General features: G+C 44.9%; 1 protein-coding gene across 1 annotated transcript in view; it reads left to right on the top strand.

Annotated features, from left to right (window-relative positions):
- The window catches only part of CNTN5 (contactin 5), a 923,854-nt gene that overhangs the window by 642,616 nt on the left and 265,750 nt on the right, over window positions 1–15,488 (top strand). Inside the window, exon 10 of the mRNA XM_006027993.1 lies at window positions 5,844–5,946. Within this exon, the coding sequence (XP_006028055.1) occupies window positions 5,844–5,946 (103 nt within the window). The remainder of the gene's footprint in view (window positions 1–5,843; window positions 5,947–15,488) is intronic.

The following is a 15,488-nucleotide window of genomic DNA, read 5'->3' as shown; positions in this document are numbered from 1 at the left end:
GGGCACACCGCCAGCGGGCCCGCCCCCCCCCCCCCAGCCCTGCCATGCCCGCATCCCATGCCCCCTGCCCCCCCTCCCCAACTAACGCACCCCCCACCGCAGCTGGGCAGCTTGTCCCAACCACAGCCTCAATCCCTCCCCGACATCCCTTCCCTCCTTTCCTTGCCCCCTCCCCCAACAGATTTACCAGCTGTTTAGTTTATGACCAAATCTCTGAATTGGCTAAATCTTTTCTGAAGCATTTCCAAATCGATTTGGATGCTTCAAATCGATTCATATCTTTTACTTGGTCTCCCGATTTGATTCCAATTCAGAGATTTGTTCCCTGAATCAGGCCAAATCTCCTCCATATTGAATCAGCTACTGAAGCTTTGCACAGCCCTGTCATGCAAAAGGGATGTCAACAGAGGTCCTAGGAGAGTAATCACAGGTACAGCTCAATCTTTAATGGTACTGTGTTTTCTGTAGTTTTCCCTGTTCCCTATTTAAAATGTATACTATGTTTTCACTGTATGTATTCTTAAATTTCTGAACTACCTCGGTAGCTGTTTAATTACATACAAGACATAAATTATATATATATCAGGTCTGATAACTATAAATGATTTAAGAAGCCCTTAAACCCTTAATTAAATGTCAAGAAAAAGAAGAAAGCTGATACCTTAAATATTATTGAAATCAATACATACAGTAGAAATGTGTTGAACATTCAGGCTCATTTTAACCTCTTCCTAAAGTATAATGCAAATTAAATGAAATTCCAGATGAATAGGCAAATTCTGACTAGTTTGCTATTGCTAAATTGTAGTAACCAGAACAAAAATAGGTAAAGATAAAAAACCTTGACATACACCGGGTATTTCAAAGTCATTACGTGTAGGGGGAGGCAAGGCATTGAGAAATTTGCCCTTGATGCCCAGACAAATATAGTAACCTTCCTGAATTCTGAGATCATAAATAATAAAAATAAAAAATATGGTGTTAAAATAATAGACTTTCTTTTTTCTCCCCAACCTTCTTACATGAGTAGTCTTGCCATGGTCTAGAGACCAAGTGATTGCCGAACACTTGTATTATATCTTGCTGTCAGTTCCTGCAATATTGAACCATAAAATAGTTCACAATAACATGACAAAGTACAAAATGTTAGGAAATCAGCATCTCATGAGGACCATGAAATGAATGTGTCATGAATAGAGTATTTGATATTTATATTTACACAGGGGGTATGAACTAGTTAGTGTTTACCCGAGTAAAGAACTGAAACTGATTTGACTGAGAGTATCTTCAATTTCAGTTCTTCCTGAACACTGTATAAATTAGGAACAAGAATCATGTCATTCTTTTTTTTTTTTAATTCAACTGCTTCAGAGGAGAAACACCTCAATTGTTTAATAGCATAAAACAGTACAACAGCTTAGGAAAAAAGAATCATAAATGCAGGGAGGTCTTGGGTAGAATTTAATTGCTTTGATTTTGACCAAAATACCAGGATTAGTGACTATTTTTGGAAAAAAAATATTACTTCATCTTTAATCATTGCAGGTGGTCATGGCCTTGACTTTATATCAGAGTCAAGAAACAGTGTTTCTCCAAGCTCAGTGTCCCATAAAATCCTGCCAGGGTATTTATTTAATACTGATTTAGACACCAGAATGTATAATCAACAGCAGCTCCTGCATTGCCTGTGTATTGGCACTGATCTGACGCAGACCTGTTTGGTTTGTGGACTTCAAAAGAATACAGGGCAAGGGTGAGATGTTTTATGCAAAAACTCTTAATAAGAATCAACACATCATTATTATTTCAGCCAACATTATTTATGAAATCAATAGTCTGGAGAGTGGGTATTCAAAAATGTTATACCTCTAAATTATTAGTTTCTTTATTTTGATAGAAGTGTGTCTCTATGTTTGTGTATTAAAATATATTATATATATATTCCATACGATATTTTCCATTCTACTTTCATTCCTTTTCTTTTCCTATATGTGTTGTATCTAACTATCCTAGCTAATATTAAACTTCCCAAAGATGAATTTAAAGTCACATTCCCTAAGGCAGTTAATAAATATATATATATTCACACAGCAGAGACACCTGCCTTCTGCACTGGACTTAGCCAGAAAATTTTCTGTTTTGTCAAAAACTTGAAGTTTTGTCATTTGTTTTAATTTTGGATAGAATGAAAATGAAACCCTTTTAATTTTGTTGAGGGGAGGGGAGAAGGTGGGGTGGGAGAAGCAGGTTGTAGTAAAAGGGGAAAGGAAGAAAGGGACAGAAAGGGTCTTAGACCAAAAACCACTCACCACTACATTAGCCACTATACCAGTGTTTACACTATTCAACTGGTCTTTAGAAAGCTTTAGCCACTTACAGAAGTTACATTTTTTCATGCAATGAGGCCCCTGAAAGCACTCTACAGCTCTAACATACCAAACATTCATGGCTGCAGAGTGCTTTTAAAATGGCTGATCATGCAAAAATTTAACCCTGCTATGATGAAGTATCAGACAGGAGCACGCTAAGGTGGAGCACCCTAGGTAGGGGCAGGCAATTATTTTGGGCGGAGGGCCGCTTACTGAGTTTCAACAAGCTGTTAAGGGCCACATGGGTAGCCCTGTCCCCTGACAGGTGCTCTCCCCTCCCCCTGCCCCCAGTCTCCATATTGGGACTGGAAGTCCTGCCCCCAACCCCCAACCTTTGCCACCAGAAGTCCCTCCCCTTGCCCCCAGAAGAACTCATTTCAGCAAGAGGGTTTGCCATCTCAGAACCAGAAAAATACCAAATTATATTCTAAAAATTAAACAGCAACTTCATTAATTTGATTTCAAAAAATATTTTTGTCCTAATTTACATGTGTTTGTATAGTGTACACAGAGGTGAGCTTAAAATGAAGTCTTACTCTTGTATACTGTGGGGGGCATGGGGAGTGGGGGGCTGTGGGTATGTGGGCTGTGGGAGAGGATTTGAGTGTATGGGGTGTTTGTGGAGGGAATGGTGTGGGGATGTGGGGTGAGGGAGCATGTGGGGGTGTGTGTATGTGGATATTTGGGGTGTGGGGGCTGTGTGTGGAGGAGGGTGGCTGTGTGTTTGAGGGGGTGTGGAGTGGGGGGGTTGTGTGTGGGGGAGGGTGGCTGTGATGTGTGAGGGGGTATGAGTGTGGAGGTCTGCATATGTGGTAGTGTGTGCTTGTGGGGCTTGACCTATGAACACACACACACTGTCTCTCCCCCTCCCTCACTGCATGCACACATAAACCCACCCACGCACATATAAACACCCCCCCCTCCCTGGGCTGGGGGGCGGGGCCTGGACGACCTTGTTGCTGGCTCTTGCCGGTTCTTCTGGGTCATCTTTGACAGGCAGCCAGGAGCAGATAAATATTAACTTTCTGAATTTTTAGGGAGCCCCATGGGCTGGATAGAATGGCCTGGTGGGTCAGATCCAGCCCACAGGCTGTATTTTGCCCATCCCTGGCCTTAGGGAACCTGCATACGGGTACCCTACAAAGGTTATTTTCAGCAATTCTACCCGCATCCCATGCTGCCTTGCAGAATGGAGGGGTGCTTGCCTGAGCAATCACCAGCTTAGACCCATCCCCAGGGCTGTCGTAGAGATGAGACATAAAACCTCTCTCCTCCCTGAGCAGTGGAGGTTGTGGGGGGAAGGAAGCCTCCCTGCTATATGTGCCCATCCCAGCTATTATACCAGGGTCCTGGGGGAGCTGGGCTGAGCCCATGGGGTGTGGGGGGCTTACTTCCTCCCCCTGCCCCATACACAAGCATCTTGACAGCGGCATCCTGGGCTGGGGGCAGGAAATGGAGCCCCCCCTACCTTATGGACCCAGCCTGGCTACCCCTGCTGGGATCTTAGGGAAGAACTGGGCCAGGCCCATGATGCAGGGGGCTCCATTTCCTGTTGGGTTCAGTGGTGCCCTAACTTGTGGTGTTTTGTGTTAAGCACCCTGAGTTAGAGCACGTCCACAACAGGCTGCCTACACTTGTGTATATGCCCTTAGTTACAAGTCTCTGCTCTGCATATCTACCCAGTGAGTCATTCCTGATGGAAATCTTCCATTCTGTACAAATAAATATGCATCAAACAAAATATATTCTATAGCTTAGTGGTTTGGTAGAGCAGCAGCTTAAACCAAGCTCTCCTAGGGATCACATAAGTGCTTGAGTAACTGAGCTTTTGGCTTTTCTCATAGCTTTGATGGATAGTTGGGGTTGTCATTTTTTCTCTCCTCTTGACTGGAAATTCTCTCCTTGATTTGTAAAATTTTCCTAACAAAAGTTTGATTAAAGCCTGTGCATTTCATGCATCTTTTCATTTGGCTAATCAGCAATTACTGATGGAAAAAAATATTTTGTTAACCTCACCTCTCTCTAGCCTGATTCCGCTTGGGTGAAGGGAAATAAACCACGGCCTCCCAGACAGAGACAAATCCTTGGGAGCAGAAGGGAACTTCTCAATAATAGCTCCCTGCAGCTGCAGGAAATCCCAAATGTATCCCCTTGACCTCCATTGTGAATCTTCACAGTGATATTAGCAGATGGGTTCTCATATAAATCCTAGATCTGCTTGCTAGACTGTTGGTCATCCTAACCAACTCCTACCACTTATATTCTTTCCATTTCCACTGTAAGGGTTAGTCTCTGGTTTCCATGGTTAGCATTGTTTCTTTTCTTTCCCACTCTCCCATCACTTTCTCTTCCCCCATTTCTTTTTCTCTTCCTTTTTTCTGTTGCTTTCATACCCCCACTGAATTTGAGTGGGATCCTATCCATTGATTTTAATGGGCTTTTGACCAGTCCTTTATTTCTGTTCTGGTTGACTATTGAATTTCATCCAAACTCAACTTTTCATCAATTGCCCTTCCCCAAGAGCTTTGTACGGGCCATGCTCAAATCTTAGTTTGGCAAATGTGACTTTGCTGTTTGGTCTCCATATCTAATGTATACATGCTACCTCATCTCTAGCCTAACCAAATCACCTCTGCTAACACTGGATTATTTTTCCAGTCTGAATACGAGAGCTCTGCTCTTTGATACTCATCAAATCAACCTCCTCACTTCACTTTATATAATCTCTCTCCCTTTAATGTATAAACTCCACCAGTTCTCCAAGACTGTCAGTTACCCAAGAGCAAATCTAGAATAACTCCACTGATTCATTCTTTATATTTTTAAGAGTGATGAATGTGTTTATTGGATTATTTTAATTTAACTAAGTATGTTGTTGGGACCTAAAATATAAATAAATAAATGTACGTGCATCCCAACTGTGAGGAGGATTTTGGGGCTTGATTTTTTTGTGTGTGTAAATATTGTTCTTTTTTCTATGTGACACTCATGCTTTCACAATATTTGAACATTTTTTAGTAAAGTGAAAATGTTCTTGATAGAATAGGGCATAAAATGTCTGGTTATTAAGAAGACAGCTTTTAAGATTCTGGTTGATTTATCAGTCTAAGTTATACTCCATCAGTAACTGGCAAAGTTACAGTATATGTAGACTCTCAAACCTGCAATATTGAATGTACATTTTAATGTTTTTAATTATACATTTTCAAAGCATATTTGAGAAAATAAGTCTTTGCTTGTATAAAGTGATATGGTTTTAATACCTTTGAAGTCACCATCTCATATTTTAATGTAGGAATAGAATTTGAACAAAGGAAGTCAAATTATTTAAATTATCTCTGTCCATCACAAGCTTAATCCCCATATAGGTACTAACAAGCATACAACAGTGGTTTGCACAATGAAATCTTTAGGCTTGGAGAGAATTAGTGAATATTTTTTTAACACTTTTAAAAACCATTCTTTATTTCCCAGGTGTGATGGGGGAATACGAGCCAAAAATTGAGGTCCATTTTCCATATACAGTTACAGCTGCTAAGGGAACTACCGTTAAGATGGAGTGCTTTGCTCTTGGCAAGTAAGTACATATTCTCCCATAATTAGACACCATTGCTTATTAAAATGTGACACACGTAATTTTTGGTTCAGTTATTTCACACAGTTTCATTTTCACCGGATGTTTCTTGGTGCATTGACAAAGTTTTTATAGATCAGCTAAATGGGAACTGACTAAGTAACCAGTTACAAATTTCATGCCGTGCCACTGCTACGCACAGTAAGGTATACAAGCTAGAAATATACTGGTTCTACATGAAAAGTACTTCCTTATAAATGAAAAAAAGAAAATTTTCAGCCATATGCTTTTATTTATCAGACATTTTCCTCTCCTATTTATTCATGGACTGTTAATGCAAATTACACTGTATAATTCCAGTCTTTCCTACAAAATGTATTAATTGGGAATAAATTGTTATTATTATAGTAGAGCCTTTAACAAATCTGTGACATAGATTGTGATAAAAATGAGAAACGAGATAATCTAAATATTTTAAGAATATAATATACATTATGAATTATGTCAAAATTAGTTTGCATCATCTTGTATTGCCATCTATTTCTCTCTACAATGCCAGTTTATGGTAATACCTGTCGTCTAATTTATAAAAGTTTGCCTAGCACTGCCAGAGTTCAGGGATGTAATATCTTACATATCCTAGACCATTTCTTGCTAGTCAGCAGGTAATAAGGATGCTAGAGTAATGCCCTGCAGTTTTATAATACTTTCATCAGGAAAAGCTGACCTCAGAATTCTTTTTGCCTTGAGATTCAGCAAGAGATTCTTAACATTATTCATATAAATTATCTTTGTCAAAACTAAAATTTGGTGGGCATAGAATATGTTCATCCAAAGCTGAAAAGCAATGTCCAGGACTCAGGAAAATCATTTGCTATCTGCATATGATCAATATAGAGACATAAATAGGTAGAGGTATACAGGAAAATTATTGCACCCTGTAGTAATTGGAGAGCATGTGTGTATGTGGCTATATGGTAAGTTCCTTTTGACCTTTTTGGGTGCATCTACACACACATTTAAGCATGACTAAATTTATTGTGCATTAAGCTAATGGCCAGCAAATGATTTTTGGCAGGTGTCTTCACAAGCAGAGACTTGGCACTAGTGCCAAGTCCCTCCAGCCCTACAATGTGCCCCTGTGGCCACTAGGGAGAGCTCCAACTTCTGGCCACATGACCGCCAGCACTTGGCAGCCATGTTGAAGTCAGACCCAGCTCCCAGCACTTGACAGCCATCTTGGAAATACAGCCCCACCCTCTGATCCCTTGCCAGCAACTTCCCTGCCCAGAAGCCATGTGTCCAGTGCAGGGGCAACATGCAGCATCTCCCTCCTTGCCCACCCTGTCTCCTTACACCATGGCTGCTCCAGCCCCTGCCCCTGCAGGTGATATCCAGCACTCCACTGCTCCAGCTGCTGGAGCAGGAGGGTCCAGGTACATTGTACACCACTGGCACTGTTGGCTCATGTCGATGGCTCTGGCACTGGGTGGCAGCAACCCAGAGCCCACATCCCCCTGGGATTGGTGGACTCTCCCCCATATCTAGATGTTGGTCCTGCAGAGGCAAGAAACAGAAGCCTTTTGTGAAAGCTTGCAACATTTGACACATACGATGACATGCACTGGGGGCCATATGCTGCCCAGCCTCAGATAGTGAGTCAGCCATGCACAGGTGCTCAGGATCCTCCTGGTGCTCCAGGCACACCTACATTTCTGGTTCAGGACCCTGAGATACAACAGCATGGGGGGCAAGCCCGGCCTGCCCCACAACCTTCACCACCACCTGGAAGGCTACGTGTGCCATCATTACATGCCCCTGCCCCCCACTGCTGAGGAGGGCATTGTTGCCAGCATTGACACCTTACTCAGGGTGTGAGAGCCCCATGCCCACCCAGCTGCAGGTGCACAGGCTGCTGAATAAAGTTCTAAACTGTATCCTGCCTCTCTGTGTGCTGGGGGGGTGGAGAGGACTGAGGGCCAGGAGAGTGTGGGCAGGCCAGGCAGGGAGCCGGGACAGGGGTCAGGACTGGGGAAGTGCCTCTGACACATGGCTTCCAGTCCTTTGCTGTGCCCCTGTGCTCCTGGACTATGAATATTCGTTAAACTTTAGCTCTCAGCTTTAGTTTCACCTGGTTTCAGTGGATATGCTGATCAACTCAAACAGGGATTTCCTCCCCCTTTCCCCCCACCCTGGCTTTAAACAAAAACAAACATAAAAAGCTAAAAGAAAAGCCCAATAGCTCATTAAGGCCTCTCACATCTGCACTGCTTTCCCACTCAGTAAACAAGAATCATTAAGAGACAATGTTACACATACAAAGAAACACAAACACAAGAAAAAGAGAAGAACATCAGATGCCATCATATCTGATGAGTCCAGGAAAATGATTGTTTTGTTTTATCCTAGAATCAGAAAGTTGTTTCATGTGGTGTCTTTCAGTTAGCACCTGTAGCCTTTAGATTGCCCAGAAGTGGACAAAATATGGCCCGGGGGCAGATCCAGCCTGCTAAGCCATTCTATCTAGCCTGCGGGGCCACTAAATTTTTTAGAAAATTAATAGTTATCTGCCTCTGTATCCTGTCAAAGATGACAAGAGCCAGGGGAAGTAGGACCCAAGGGAATCCCCAGCAGCAACAGCAGAGACTGCCCATCCCTGCCCCCATTCCAGCCTGGGACTGTGGGCATGTTTGTGGCTGCACCAGCACGGGAAATTCAGGTAAGAAGCGGGGGGGCAGGGGAGGACCATGGCAAATGCCCCAGTCCTCGGGGCTGGGCCAGCTGCTTCTGAGCCCCATGGTCCAGCCATGCAGCCAGGAGCTGGTGGGTGGGCAGGAAAGCAGTGACAGAGGCAGGGGGGAAGTGGAGTGCGGGGCCTATGCCGGTGTCCTGGGGCCAGAGCTGGTGCGGCCGAGTGGGGCGGGAGAAGCGCGGGACATGGGATGGCAGGGGTCTGTAGAGCCGTGTTGGGCTGCACCAGCAGGGAGAGTGGGGAGTTGGCCTGGCTCCATAGAGCCCCTGCCAGCCAGGACCCAGCCAGGACCCAAAGCTTCTGCCACCCTGCTCTGGGCCCCACTGGTGCTGGCCCTAGGATGTGGGCATGGGCCCTGCACTCCTGCCTGGCTGCTGCTGGTTCCCACATACCCGCTCACTCCCAGTGCCCCTGCCCCAGCCCCATAGTACAGGTGGGGAGCAGCACACAGCCCTTACCCTGCACTCACCCGCAGGGAACAAGCAGGTGCTCATTGTGGGGGAAAAATGCGCCCCCACATGGCTGGCACTTCCTGTTGCAGGCACTTGCAGCTCATGTGGGGCTATCCTGCCTCTCTGCTACATCACCGGCACCCCGTGGGGCAATGGTGGCAATGGAGAGCAGGCACAAGCAGCCCTGCAGGAGCTTAGAGCCACTGGAGCATGGGGTGCTGGTCAAGGGGGGTGCTGCTTTACCCCGTGCTGAGCACCAGCTCACAACCCACTGCCACTGCTAGCAAGGGCCCTGTGCTGGCTATGGGCTCACCCATTGGGGCTGAGCCATGGCAGCAGCAGGGGTTTTTATCAGAGAATTTGTGATTTTTTTTATCAGGGAAAAGCAGGATCCCTGGTAATTATTCTAAACTCAAACTAACACTGGACAACATTTGAGAATTTTAAAGGTCAACATGTAACATGACCCTTAGGAAATAGGGAGGGAAGAAAAAAGAATAAACATGTGAGACCAAAACCACAGAATTTGACATGGACAAGAAAGAAAGAGAGAGAGACGTGATTAAAAGAAGGCAGATTCTGGATTCCTCAAAGAATTTGACCTAAGCCCAGAGGACCCGCTAGATTTATAGAGAAATGTATGTAAGGCTTTATTATATTTTGTCTGGAGCTGTACATTCTTTGTGCTGTATAAAGTGCAATTGTGTTTACAAACCTGTACAAGGCCTGAAAAATCTGTTTGCTTTTGCTACATCTCTGAAGAGAGAACTGCCAACCTAGAGGACCTTTAATCTTGGAGCTCTGGAGATATGTTAAAGCTACTGAGAACTCAGGGTTCAGTGCTGGTTCTAGAGGCTTGATTAGCTGGAACAAATGTCCTAATCCAAGAAAGAATAATAGACAGATCATATGCATGGGAAGTGTGCTAGAAAGCCCAAGGACAGAGGCAAGGCAGCAACCTAACAATACCAAAAGAATCTTAGAAATCATATAATCATAAAAAATTAGGGCTGGAAGGGACCTCAGAGGTTATCTAGTCCAAAGCCTTGCTCAAAGCAGGACCACCCTCAACTATATCATCGCGGCCAAGGCTTTATCTAGTCGGGTCTTTAAAACTTCCAAAGATGGAGATTCCACCACCTCTCTGGTAACCTGTTTCATTACTTTACTACCCTCCTAGTGAGAAAGTTTTTCCTAATATCTAACTTAAAATTCCCTTGCTGTGACCTGTGACCATTGCTCCTTGTTCTGTCAACTGTCACCACTGAGAACAGTCTAGCTCAGGGGCAGGCAAAATATGGCCCATGGGCAGAATCCAGGTGAATCTGTCCTCTCCCAAAAATAATTATTATCAACCTGTGGCTGCCCCTTTGGAAGCCGGCAGGAGGTGGGCTTTCAGAGGGTGCATACGATTGGACCAAACAGGCTCTGTACTTCCACCTCTGTGGTGCTCCCAGCATGCCATCCGGGAGACCCATTTGGAGGCATCAGTCATGATGTCACACAACTGGACAGCTGGTGAATAGGGAGGGGAGCTCCTGCCTGCAGGAGAGGGGACTGGGTGTGGGGTTTGTGGGTGGGGTTGGGTAGGTTTGGGATTTGTGGGTGGGGGGTGGGGTTTGTGGGTAGAATTTGTGGGTAGGGGTGACAGTAGCAGGAGCAGGCAGTGGCCCTTGGGGTTCTTCTGGCCTGCTGCAGGAAGAGTTCCCCCTCCCCCCAGCTGTGCGCAGCTCCAGCTGAATCTTGGGAGCTACATGTGGCAGCACGGAGCCTGACCAGCCCAACCCACTGGCATACATCTTCAAACTGGTCTAGGTTGGCTCATTGCCAGTACACGGGGCTGCAGGCAGAAGCCACGCGCTATCAGGCTGGGCTAAGTCAGCTTCATGCCTCCATGTGGGGCTTCCAGGACTCCAGTGGGGAAGCACACTTGGAGGCATGGAGCCCACCTGGCCTGATGGTATGTGACTCCCCATAGCTCCTGGTTCCCATGCCACAAGGGCGGGTGGGCTCTATGCCTCCATGTGCAGCTCCCCACTGGAGTGCTGGAAGCCCCACATGGAGGCACAGAGCTGGCTCAGCCCGATGGTGTGCAGCTCCCACCTGTAGTGCTGAGAGCTCCACATGCTGATATGGAACCAGCTCAGTCTGGCTTGAAGGCGCATGCCAGCAGGCTGGGATGGGTCAGCTTCATGCCATGTAGAGGTCCCAGGATTCAGCTAGAGCCATGTGCCACTGGGGGGCTCTGCCTGCATTGGTCCAGGAGTGCCCCTAGGGCCTGCCACCTGCTGCTGCTGCCACTGCTAGCAGTGAAGACTGTGAACCATGAGGAGGGGGGACGTGTGGAAGTGGGGCCCACACCCACCCACCCATACGCACTCCCACACCCCCCACAATCCTTCATAGACCCCACACCCCCAAAACACACACACACACCCCTCCATAACCCCTCCCAAAAACTCCACACCCCTACACTCCCTCCACAAATCCCATACATACACACATGCACACACCTCCACCTGCCATGCCCCCCATACAATATACATGAGTAAGACTTTATTATGAGCTATTATGAACTCATCTCTATACACTATGCAGACACACATACATTAGGACAAAAATAGTTTTTGAAATAAGATTAAAATATGTTATAATAAATGTTTGATTTTGAGTATATGATTTGTGTTTTTTTGGTTCCAAGATGGGAACCACCCCCCCTCACAAAAGGAGTACTTCTGGGGACAAGGCTTCTGGTGGATTCAGGTTTAGGGGTGGGACTTCCAGTCCCAAGATGGTGACCAGGGGGTGGGGCACCTGTCAAGGGGTGGAGCTACCTTTGCAGTCCTCAATAGCTCACCAAAAGTCATTAAGTGGCCCTCCAGTCAAAATAATTGCACACACCTAGTCTAGCTCCATTCTCTTTTGACCCGCCCTTCAGGTAGTTGAAGGTTGCTATTAAATCCCCTGTAAGTCTTCTCTTCTCCAGACTAAATAATCCCAGTTACCTCAACCACTCCTCAGAAGTCATGAGCCCCAGCCCCTAACCATTTTTGTTGCTCTTAGCTGGACTCTCTCCATTTTGTCTATACAGGCCCACAGTCCCAGTTTGGTAGGACCCAAAAGCAACAGCCTATTGATTGTTCATTTGGACAAGCTCTACAGATCTGTGTGAGAGAGAGTCTTAGGTTTAGAACTGTAAGCTGTGGCTTCAAATGGATTTAGAATGAAATATCCAGAGCGAATCACTTGCCTATGTTTTATATTAAATTCTAAAGATACTTTGTAGCTTTTAAAATAGAGGCTGACCAGGACAAATAATTTTTAAAAATGGAGCAATTCTAATGAGATCCCTGGAAACACTGAGAGGAGATGAGGAAGAATGCAGTTCTCCAGACCTTGGAGACTTCAGATATTTGTGTGTCAGTAATACTTACTCTATTACTAGGTCAATAGTTGGCAAACAGACTCCTATTGTTGCTTGGTTATGGTTGAACTAGAAACCACCATTTTTTGCTTTACTCTTTCATTTTGTCTCTAACCAAAATACAGCTGATGACTAACTTCTAAGCTACTGTAACATTGCAGAAGAGAAAATATGTGACAAATATTGTCTCTAGCTAGGGACATAGAGTAGAAAAGCACTGCTGAATGCTATTCATTTTAGTAACACCTCACAACCATTTAAAAAATCTCTGGCAACAGTACAAGAAGAAATAAGTTTGACAATAGACACTTTAATTACCCTGTGTCTACGCTGACACTGATGTTAATATATAACAAAAATAAAAAATGCTCTACTTCACCAAGCGATTTAAGGTTATCTAATATGTCAAGCCCATCTGCTAATAGTGTAACGGGCAGTTACTTTTACTGTATACATTCCTTATCTTACTTTCACAGCTATTAGCTCACAATCAGATCAGCCTTGCAAAAACTGCTTTTGACCAGATACAGTAGTAATAATTATATGAATGACATTTCAGGCCAGATCTGAAACCTGAAGGCAGAGGTGGGAGGTAAAAATGCATTAAATTCCCTGTTCCTTTTCATTTTTCCCCATCTCTTATTCCTGATAGCTTTTTTACAATTTATTTTCCTGTTACACTCCATTAAGTGCCTGTTAAGGAACTGAGGCTGGAACTAATTTGTTCTTTCTTTTATGTAGAATTTTTTTCCCTTTGTCATTTGCATTCTTGGTATAAATTTAAAAAAAAACCCAACTAGTTACTCCCAATCCCTACCAGTATGCTGCTGGGTTGTTTTTTTTTTAATGCTGTAGCTTAGCTGTCTGAAATGCTCACTCTTCAGTTCCAATGTAATTGTGAGAAAGACAAATATTCCTCAGAGATTTCTTGTGGTAGGCAATTGGCAAGTATTCCTGAAAGAGCCTAGTCTTTAGTTACAGATTAATCATTTATTAATGGTGTATATTTGGAGCTGCCACTCACTAAGGGCTTTAAGAATTAAAAAAACCCACCAAACTGGAGCAGTACAGCATTTGTCTATCAAATGAAAATCAAATTATTTAATTGCTTGATGGACAGAAAGTCTCAGGAAAGGATTTGGTCCCTAGCCTAAACAATCAATAGTCAGTCCATTCACAAAGGAAAAATTGCTAGGTATCAATGGCAGTTATTAGTTGCTTTTTTCATTAGTAAGGAATTATTATATTATAAGCATATTACATATTATATATTATTCTATATTGATTTTCTCTTAGTAAGTTGTTGCCTATGAAACCTCATGCCTTTCTGAGATGCCACCCTACCCTACCTTCTGCCTGACTTCAGACTAACATGGCTGAGTACTTTTGTGATCATTAGTAAAGGACAGGGATACCTCAAAAGTTTTTTATTGTTTTTATTTATGTGTTGAGATGATAGGAGCCCCTGCGCTAAGCCAAGAACAGATTCTGAATAGGCACTCGATAAACAGAACAAAAAGCACACCCTGGTTCTAGTATCAGTAAGGTAACAGCTAGAAAACATCAGGTAACAAGAGGCTTATTGCCATATGTTGTATGTTAAACGATGTATTTTGCTGAATGTGCTTTTGCAGCTTGTGCTGAGAACGATCCACTTTTGTAAAAAGGTCACTTTTACCTCATGCATGCCATTATGTCTTTTCTACAGGATACCTTTATCTTGCGATTACCTTTACATTTAAAGATATAAACAGATGTCACCAAATGGAGCAGATCAGCTGTGCTGCGATGCCCGTCCCCCTGCACAGCTGATCCACTTCATTGGGTGAAATACACCTTGCCCATTGTCTTGTCAGTTGATCCTCCAGGACAACGGGAGGCATGTTCCCTACTTGCAGAGGTGTGCCAAGAGATTCCTCAGAGTGCATCTATGTAAACAGGGAAAGCCAGGGTTCTCTATTTACAGACATGCCGCAGAGATTTTCTTGGGAAAGTCATAAGAAGGGAAAACTGGGCAGGTGCTCCTGGTATTTGAAGGGCCCAATCCTGTGCATGAATTCCAGGAGTTTGCAGGATTGGATCCCTTAAGCCCCAGGAAGGCCTGCCTGTCATAGCTGGAGAGTTCAAGCAGCTCCAGGCTGTGCCTGCTCTCCCACCATGAACCTAATAGACATCTGCTGCAATAAAACGCCAGAAGAAATTATTTATTACCTTTTGTCAGGGATACAGATTCAGGCATTTATGTCATGACAAATGGTATAGATGAGGGGTAGTCAGCCTCCAACATATGAGCCAAATCTATCCATGGAGCCATGGCATCTGGCCCACAGGGCTCTCCACAAGTTGAAAAATGTAGTGGTGGGGAAGCAGTGGCAATGAATACCACCACCCTCCCCTGCTGCCAAATTCACAAGCCCCACATGGCAGGTCAGAGCTGTGCAGCTGGGGAGGAGCTAGGTCACATTCCCTTCCCCTAGAATTTCCAGATCAGAGCCAGGCCATGTCCCCTCACTACCCCACCCACTTTTGAGGCTGCATTGGGGCCAAGCCAAGCCCGCTTCCCCTGTGTGGCTGAATCAGGGCTGGGCTGCTCCCCTGCTGCCCTCCATGTGCCTGAATGGGGCCCCACTGCATCCACCCCAGGCACCAGATCAGGACCACTAGATGGAGCTGATCTGTGGATGGCCTGGGTACTGTCCACGGGTGACTGGTGCCACTTTAGTTGGGTGGGGGACCATGTGCCCCCCTCAGTGACCAGTCAGTGACCGGGGGGGTACCCCCGCAGCCAATCTCAGTGACCGGGGGTGGGGGGCAGTCCCAATTGTGCTGGCCGGGAAACAGCCATGGAGCTCCTGGAAGTGAGTGCAACACTTCTGGAAGTGGCCGGGGCACTCCCACTCCCTGGCCAGTGCTCGTG

Source organism: Alligator sinensis, unplaced genomic scaffold (genome assembly GCF_000455745.1).
Source record: "Alligator sinensis unplaced genomic scaffold, ASM45574v1 scaffold18_2, whole genome shotgun sequence".
NCBI lineage: Eukaryota > Metazoa > Chordata > Crocodylia > Alligatoridae > Alligator > Alligator sinensis.
This window is presented reverse-complemented; position numbering and strand designations above follow the sequence as displayed.